The 9,825-nt window shown below is 37.3% G+C and overlaps 1 protein-coding gene across 1 annotated transcript; it reads left to right on the forward strand.

The window, feature by feature from the left end:
• Positions 1 to 7,764: 7,764 nt before the first annotated feature.
• On the forward strand, positions 7,765 to 9,349 carry MS3_00009930 (uncharacterized protein; the record flags this gene model as incomplete). The annotated part of the gene is given in 5 exon segments (XM_035730758.2): positions 7,765 to 8,009; positions 8,022 to 8,102; positions 8,125 to 8,294; positions 9,063 to 9,098; positions 9,147 to 9,349. 5 exon segments carry the CDS (start codon positions 7,765 to 7,767, stop codon positions 9,212 to 9,214), a joined length of 600 nt encoding a protein of 199 aa, XP_035586303.1. The 3' UTR covers positions 9,215 to 9,349.
• Positions 9,350 to 9,825: the final 476 nt, after the last annotated feature.

The following is a 9,825-nucleotide window of genomic DNA, read 5'->3' on the forward strand; positions in this document are numbered from 1 at the left end:
GAATATTGTTAAGATATTTGCGAAAATATAAACAACAGGAGCATCTGGGATGTCACGTATGAGTGACGCTTTGACGGTGTAATTAATGAAATGCCTTAAAGGTTCGCATGATTTAGAATTTAATTGAATGTATTTGATGACCATAAATAAAAATAAAACCGTAGTTATGAATAAAGCATTCACAAAAGGTGCTAAAAACATGCCAGTGCTGTAATAAAAATACCGAATGATATTTAAGGAAGATTCTCATGAAAATCCTATGTAATATGATTTTTTTACCTGAAGTATTTTCATACGAAGATTTCTTTCCTCGTCATCTTGTTCGTTATATTTTTGTTTAATTTTTTTAGCTTAGCTTTCTGACCACGTTTTAAAACCGGTTGACCAGTTGATGGTAGTAATGGCTCATTGAGTCTCTTGTTTACTTCAATGGTTTCTTTATTTAAATTTGTTGTTTTCTTGGTTGGTTTCGATTTTTCAACCTTTTGACCTCTTGTCCTAACTTTTTGAAAGGATTTTCTGATAAAATCTCCGATACATCAGGATCTTTATGTCTGAAGCAAAATATAACAATCAAGGTTATTTTTAAATACGGTTTAAAGAAAATAAAATTTTAAGAAGTAGTGACATGTAAAAAGATTTCAGTTCATTTATTAAAAAGTTTATGAGAATGAACTAATTTTCCAGTTACTAGCAACCTATCAGGAACTACATACATATTTATGTACCAGGTTATAAGTGTTAATCATGGGGTAGTAGCAAATAATGTTGCAAATGAGCCAGACTACCCGCTTACCGAGAAAATTGACGGATTAATTCATGAAGGAATATTAGTGTTTAAGAGTTTTGTATATCGAGAACTATTTTTTAATGATTAAGTAGACAACTAAGTGAATCATGGATAGATTGACTATCAAAGAATACTACATGACCAAGTTGTGGCCGACATTAAATACATCACATACAAAGGGCAATCTAAAGAGACAAATTAAACGTAAGTAAAACGCTCAGATTCCACCACTACAAGACATCCAACCAGAAATTCCACATTGATCGAAAGAATACCACCATTGATCAATCTTCTACGTTAACCCAAACTACCATAGTCCTTGGTGCAACACTAATCAACTGTACAAGTCAATCCTTAAAGCGCTGGTACCCACTTAGTCAAATGAAAAACACATCTCAAACACTTTTAGTTTTCTTTCTCCAAGTCATTTCGGAGAGTTATCCATAAGCGTTTTTGCCCATTAAGAGTAGATTATGCATATACAGTAATTTGATATGAGAACCTATAATATGTCTCAAGGAAAAATTGAAGGTGGGAACAAAAGTTGAGAAATTTAAGATCAAACGCAACAATCAATATAAAGTATAATAACTTTAAATACCAAAAAGATAAACACTGAAGATATTGTTAGTAACGAAATAAGCTTATCTTGTAAGAATATAAGATTTGAACACCGTAACAGATTAGCGAAAACAGCCACACTCATTTTGAATACCTTGGGAGATCATTTGCTAAATCAAGTTGAAGAAAAGCATCAGGAAATGCTGTAGTTTCTTCATCATTCTGGATAGTTAATGATTCGAACTGATTAAGGGGATTTCGTAAGATGGGGTGTCTATGATGATGATGCGACGCTCTCCTTCATGTTTAGCTATAGAGTCCTCATGTAACTGAAATCGTAAAACGTATGGAGAAAAGAATTACAATGAGTTGCAACAAAGCATAATTTATCTGGCCCATTTAAACTACTTTACAGTTATAAAGGATAAAACCACAGTGACTACAAACTTTTGATAGAGAATAGATGAACTGTGGCCAACAATGGAATCTAGGATGCACGTTTTGCCCTATTTGGAACTTGTTAACTGGGTGTACCTACCTGGATTCTAGAGTTGATGTTCACTTCAAGACTAGAATCCAGGACCATTCACATCAAAGGCCATCGCGTTATCCACTAAGCTACTGAGTCCATATAGTAATTCACATGTCCAGCAGGTATGAGTTTTAATTCGAGTTACCAACAGAACGCTAAATTCCCTGTATATGTATATAGGAATTGATGAGAATCATAGATGAAACGAAAACCTTCTTCATGAGTGTCGAAACGCCTCAAAAAATAAGATGGTTAAATTTATTGTCTTTCATGTATTGGATTAGTTTTATTCTAATTATGCTATTTTACGACGTAATAATTAGATTTATTATTATTCCTGACTCAAAACACCTTGATTTTATAAAAACAGCCATTTCACAAAGAAATAAACATATTCGTGTCGACTTCAATAGTGTCACTTTTGTGTTTCGTTTTTTGAACTATCGTTGCAACTTTAATGATAACAATACAAAAAACTTTCATGTTCAACCCTACTTATGGCTGAAAAGTTAAAGTCGTCTGTAAATCTAGTAGGCACCCTTCGAATAAAATGAATTCCTATTGTTCTATAAGTCTTTTTATTCTAGCTATTTTAAGTACAGAAACGTAAACTTTTACCTTAAACATAATTCCAAATCCATAGTCGAAGGGACATGGAGGTAAATAGTTTTTCTTCCCACGTATCATAAATGCACCAGATGTAAGGTATTCACCACTTGGAGCTGTTTTTGAAACTTGATCATGATGGACCCACCAAGCTCTTGTTAGAACATGACTTTACCATGCAGAACTTAGTACTAACGCCATATTTCTTTGATTCCTCTTCAGTTGGAGGTTGGTTTGTTCTCTCTTACAGTGGGCTGTTGTTGATGGTATCCGGTCAACAGAGACTGAGTACCTTGCGTAGACAACTGTTTGTAAATACTTGTAAACTTCGATGATATTTGTACTAGTTCTCCAAGTTCCAACTCCACACAGTAAAACTCCTGAGTTGAAATTATGACTTTGATATTGGTTGACAGTTGTTTTGAGTTTCACATGTTCTTAAATTGTAGGAGCTCGGCCCTTGCTTTGCCAATCCTCCTCTTTGCATCTGCATCTGATCTACCACGTTCATCGATGATGCTACCCAGATACGTGAAAGCTACGATCTCTTTAAGCTCTTCATCATCAAGTGTGATTGGGTTGATGTTCTTCGAGTCGTATTTCAGGATATTGGGCTTTCCCTTGTGTATGTCGAGGTCTACTGATTCAGAGGCTTCTCCTATACTGTCTGCTTTGACCTACACTTGTGTGCGTATGGGATAGAAGGGTAAGGTCATCTGCAAAGTCCAAATCGTCTAGTTTTATCCAAGTTGTCGATTGTATTCCCTTGTATAAGATTGCACGCTGATTACGAATTCCAAACATAGTACGTTCGCGTGTACTCATTCAATAGCAGTTGGGTTGAATAATATAATGTAGTTTCCAAAAGTACATAGCATCAAATTGACGCCAAGCAATTCAGTGAATCACTGGCAGGCTGAGACTAGTCTAGTAGCCAGCACCTTCTGTTGAGAGGACAATAAACTTCAACCGAATAAGAACATAATTCGTAAAGTAATTGAATGAAAAAAATCGAAGGCAGGACACGATCAGGCTTCCATAAATTCTGGTCTGCTCAATCAGCTATTTGTCGCGAATAAATTATCATTGACCTCCGGATGCCATATAAACCAACATTTGATTTTCATCATTTAGTATTCGGATCATAGCGGTAATCTCATGATACTTCGGACGAAGTGTGATATCATATTACTAATCCCTCAGTCTACAACACGGACATAGTGAAGCTTTTAATAGTTTTAGGCCTCGGTAATGGAATGTAGGATATTAGTTATAATATTCGCTGATGTAACACATCCTCTGATGGTCTTTACATGTGTTGCATCACGTTTGAACATTCACAGATTGCGCAATATATTTTCAGACTGAATGGTCAGACTGCGTGCATGGCGTTTGCTAGCAGATGTAAAAATGTAGAATCTTATGAGTTGGTATGAAATCCAGTACAGACGATTACTTGCTTAAAAAAGATGTGGGTTTAGACACATAAGGCATGATCTGTCACGATCATACGGAATTCCGTATTGTATGTATTGTCGGACTCATTCGACAGCATACATGTCAAAGTTATGACATGAGGTGTGGATCCCCAAAAACCAAATTCGGTTACTTATAATCTAGGGATCGATTTTTTCGGGTTCAAAACTACGGATCGGACAGATTCGGCCATGACAAATGACACGCATTAACGAAGTAAAACCTATGAATCTGTGTCTATAACAAGCAACTTAACATGTTCGGAATTCGTGACAATAATAAAAAAGCGCATATGTCGACAGTCTTTATTGGAATTGATACTTCACTTTTCCACGACATCGTGCTTGGTGACTAATCATTACCGAGTGTTTCTGGAGTAGCACCATGTTTATGCTGCGATCAAGTTCCGGATACAGCTTTGATGTACTATCCTAGCTCGTCTACTTCTATCACTTGACCATGTGCTATTTCTTCGACTTCGAAGACTAATTTTGGAAATTCTCAAGGTAAATGATATATTTTTACAGCTCTCCGGAGTGATTTTCCAACAGTTTTTTGTCAAAGTTTTACTTCATACAACGTAATTTGTTTAGTCCAGTATTTGGTAAGTCTGCATGTAGTTTGAATTACGTTGTGAGCTGAGAGAGTGTACAGGACAACCCGTAAGAAGTAAAAAGGAGGAACAATATAGCGTGAGCTATTGGCTTATTAAGCACAAAAGATTCACATGTACTCATTGATAAAGGAATACAGGCGAAAAATTGGGATATCCGATAAAAGTCTTAAATGAAAAAGGTTTTCTTAAAAAACCTTACGACCCTAAATTTTCCCTATCTAAAGGCTGTGAACTAGAGAAAGTCTGGGACCGGCTGAGGAGTGGTCTCTTCAGCTATTGTGAGGATTGTCCTAAGCTGAATAGAATACACTTCAGTGTCATTTGGCCTCAGTCAAAGACATGCGATGGAGACACCAAGGCTACTTTCCCGCTAGTGACACACGCTGCACAGGCAGAAAGCCCACAGAAATCATGCGTCATAGCACTGATTATATAAACTTAAAAAATAGTCTGTTGCCGCAGGGGGACACCAGGTGATATGAAAAGTCATCGGTTGTCTTTATAGCAACATATGAAGACCAAGCGCTATAATAGGAGGGATCGAAAACATGAACATTCGAATGGATCAAATTACAGATCTGAATAAAACACGGGTTTCTCTCAACATCAAGGACAACGAAGTGGGCAAGCAATGCATGACACCTTCCAGATATGAAAAGATACACAAAACAGGAGTCACGATATGTATAAACATCCAATTCAAAGAAACACTACCAAGTAAGACCGAACAAACCGAGGCGATGAAATCAAGCCAATCTTGCTCCAGTGTGAACGCCGACACCTGGTTGGAGGAGAATATGTGGGTTTTACACAGGTGCTTAAGGCCAGAAACACAGTCCAACCAAAGCGCTATCGTAACCACTACACCCAGAAGTCAGACAGATCATCGCAGCCAAAGACGTAAACAATTACGTCAGTATCAACGAACTGAATATAACCTTTAAAAAGTGATTCCGTAGTCGTATTGTGAAAGTCATTAGGGGCTCAGAAATGAATAAGCATATGAGTGACGTCACGGTACGAGGTGACGGCGAGAAACCCCCAAACGTAGACCGCCTACTGTTAAACGATCTGCCCCCAGTTGAAGGTCTCCCTGTGAAAGTGCCAATCAGCAGTAGTGACCACGGTACAGTCATATTTGATTCCATCACAAACGAGGTGCTTTAGAGGTACAAGGATACTTCTTACGTTCTTCGCTTCAGAAGAGACTACATATACATGTGTAAGTGCCTTCAAAAGGCCATAATTACTGGAGGCCAACCATGGATGGACAGTGGGAGACCGCAACACATATTATTCAAAAGGATGGCCTGTGCAGTACCCTTTAGACTGAAAATATACCTGTCAAATCAGAATCATATTTGAAGTGAGATACAGAACAGCTGATACAAACAAAAGAGAGCCTGAGATAAATAGGAAGCCTTCCTAAAAGATCCTGGCTGTAGCTAGATTCAGTGCCAAAGCGAAGGGTGATAAAATATATTTACGTGTCAAGCTAGTGATTAAGACACGTGCTAGTCTGAGATACGAACATAGGTTCGTGGAAGAACGCACATATACACGCAAAAAGATTCGCGAACCGAAGGAGCATAACGGTGTGGATCCTATTATTCTGGAGATAGCGGAAACCGTTAATGCCAAGGTCAAAATTTAGGGTATCGGAATGTCACGATATGGACATTTAGCCTCATGAGACTCAAACAACTTGAGTCCCACATCGAAATTCCTTCCCCGTTGTCTCCACAGAGGGCAATCCAGGACAATTAACCACAGAAAACATAAATGCCCTCCCAAACTACATTGAAAATGTGAGCAAAACAAACCCACGTGTCTACGCAGAATCACATTTATGCTGTCACCCCAGAATTGTTTCAAACATCCCTTAGAACATGTACATGGCCTCGCCTCGAAGCTTTCAATGTTGTTTTGTTCTCTACTCAAAACAGATATGAATATCTTAGAACCGACCCAGAAACGACAAACGAAGTAGGTGATGGGGTGCGAAAAAAAATTCTACAGAAATGAGCTCCGATATTTTGGATTATTCTCGTGGGACTATCAGAGAGTAAGAGGTGACCTGATAATGGCTCACGATACTAATTACGCCAAGTCACCCTTACGTGTGCACCCTTTCAGAACCCCGCCCCCGCGCCCCTCAATACAGAGTCCGGAAAACCATACGCCGAGGCGCAAGGACTCAGATACGAACTCTCTTTTATATCACAATTTGTTTTCCCTTTCACTGCTCTCCCAGATGAAGTGACCACCGGGCTCTCCGGTTGGTATGTAGCGTGGCGTCGAGTTGAGGTTAACTATGGACACCTCCACCAAGAAACACGTGCCAAATAAATCAGAAGGCGAAGGTTGGACGTAACCAAAAAAATCCATAAAATCTCCGAGAAGCCAAATACCAGAAGGCAATTAATGGACCAAATCGAGATATATATTTGCTGGCGATCTCGTGGTATCGAAAGGATACCGAGATCGTGCCAGGATACAAGCTTGGTTACGGAACGTAACCGAATTCGCGCGAAGTTGCAATCAAAGTGTGTGTATAAGAATGGAAGCACAAAATAGCTGTCATTAGCACAGTCAAACAAAAGCATATTAAAATAAACACTGGTACAGTTGGTTATAATAATGATTGTTTTTATTAAACCAGTCGTGTTCTCGTGATAAATGTGAGTCACTACAGGTAGCACTTAGACGAGGCCTAACCGACGGATTATGATCTCGCACTTAGACTATTTGTGCCTGATCCATATTTCACAACTTATTTACCATTATTAGTACCACATAACTCCAGCCTATTCCAATCTCGAATATTGTCACGTTTATTTACCTGTTGTTCATACACTTCGACCTTCTCTTTTTGTTTAGATTACAATGAAATAATTTATTTAATTATTTACTTCCAGAAATGGTCGCCTCTTCTTAGTGTTCGACTGCAAATCGTTTAATAATAACCCAACCGACTATGATTTATGTAATCGACTGCCTTTTTTATCACCTATAAGCCACTTCCGAAAACCTTGGGTCTCACGGAAATATTAGGAAGCGGAAAAGCGAAAACCTCAACTTGTTTATACTGGCTTGTGACAAGGATATTAGACTTATTTGTGTATCGTTTTAGAATAGCATCAGAACAAGTTGTTACTATGTCAACATTAGTCATAAATTTAAATGTTGAGGTCAAGCGATAGCCTGACACTGGAAAATTCATTGAACGCTTTTGAAAGTGAAGCGATACTTCAAGCTTTAGCAGTTGCTGGACTACTGAGTCAAGAGAAGCTTTATCTGGAGCTTACAAACGAAGCCGTAAATTTCGCGAGAAAAGAAAAGTTTAGTTTTTCGCAGTTATGCGCACTCGTTTCGATAATTAACAGGGTGTTGAAAGAACTTTCAAGTAAGGAGTTCGGTGATAATAAGTAAAACCCCAGGTTCTCCATACGACGACATACAGAATGTCCTAGATGTATCGGACAAAATTATGATGAGTTACTCTATCCAGGTATTGTGACGTAACTCCAAGTTTTACTGTAGAGGATTATCTCAACAGAGGCCACCCCACTGCATTGAGTTATTTTCGATCGCTGATTCTTTAAAATGCGTTGAATTTCTCGTGGACTCATTGTTTAGACATTGGAGACTTTACAAGTTCGCTTTAGCTCCAACAGCACGCCTTCTACCTCAGCTCATTTACGATACAAAAGGTGAGTCAGGGATTAATAACCGACAGTTGAAGTCTTAATATGCTATTTACAAATACTTCCTATAATCAAGCTTTAGTTGTTTACCCGAAGATCTGTTAGTTGTGTCCCATGTATAAAAATCCTCGAATACAGACTAAAGTTTTATTGATGAAATATCAAATCCATACGAATGTTTTTGAAATCTATAATTGTCTATTCAACTTCTGTTTGCAAGGTTCTCACTGAACATTAAACGACAGAATCTTAACTAGCCATCAACTCATATTTCATTCATCACTTAATTTGTATCACTGAGGGTCATTTGGTGTAAGATATTAAAACTTTTGTAAACAGAAATGGAAGAGCCCAATCACAGTAAACATCCTGACATTCATCACTGAAACAAAACACTATAAGGAAAATAGACTCTTTACTAAGGTTATAAACTTTATTAGTTTATATCGTCACTGTGCTTAAGCTTTATACAGCTTACAAACCGAACCTTAGCCACTGAATTTGAAACGACTCTAAGCTCCCAAACTATTTGAAAATGAATTTCGCGATTGTAGACTTATCCCATGTGACATCAGGTTTATGGATTTATTTTGGTCAGAAATTGTAAAGATGTTTTCAGATTGAAGATGTGGTGACCAATGCGTTTTAATAGGCAGACACTAAGACAATAAACTCGTGATCCAAAATAGCCCTTTTAGTATACAACATATTAAAATGTCTTGTTATTCAAACTTTCATTTAAATTCTCTTCGATTGTTAAAAACTTTTTGACAGATTGTGAATCGGAAATTGTCGACTTGAAACCATCAGGTAAAATGAAAACGTGTTGAACCAAGTTAACGCCATTTTACTTTCTAGGAACCGATTTATTATACTCAATTTTAAAATATGCACTCGAAGATCAAATTGAAGTCAACAAACATTAAAATCAAATCGGTAATTGATTTGTGACAAATTGTTCTAAGAGGTATCCTCTTAATTCTTACATGTGATACGTTACGTAATCAACAAAGCGAACTTACGAAAACACTTACTGTTAATAAATGACTACATACACATCACGCCTACTTCTTCGGAATCGGTTGATTATACTGGTAAAAGTGCCAAACTTACGTAGAAAGTATGTATAAAACTAAACTATGTTGTATTTCATGAAACGATTTCTATGACTACTATGATTAAGAAGCTAAAACAACGTGTATGCACTACTTTAAACGAAAATGATTTGCTTTGCTCCTAAAAGCCGGTCAAAATCATCTGGTGAAATAGTTTAGTATACTTTATGACATCAGTTACTACTACTTGGTTAACACACTAAATACAGTTTAACAAAGCAACGACGACTATAATAGCTTGGCAATAATAATCCTAATAATAGTGTCTAGATGGATGTTTAAATATTCATTGGGAAATGAGTTTGCTGATGCCTTGGTAAAAACAAGAAATCAAGTTTAAAACTTTTGTTTATAGCCTATGAACATGAATTACGTCCATGTGAAATTGTAAGGATACTAGTTTGCGAGGTTCAAGGACTTAA

This window comes from Schistosoma haematobium, chromosome 1 (assembly GCF_000699445.3).
Source record: "Schistosoma haematobium chromosome 1, whole genome shotgun sequence".
In the NCBI taxonomy this organism is placed as follows: Eukaryota; Metazoa; Platyhelminthes; class Trematoda; order Strigeidida; family Schistosomatidae; genus Schistosoma; species Schistosoma haematobium.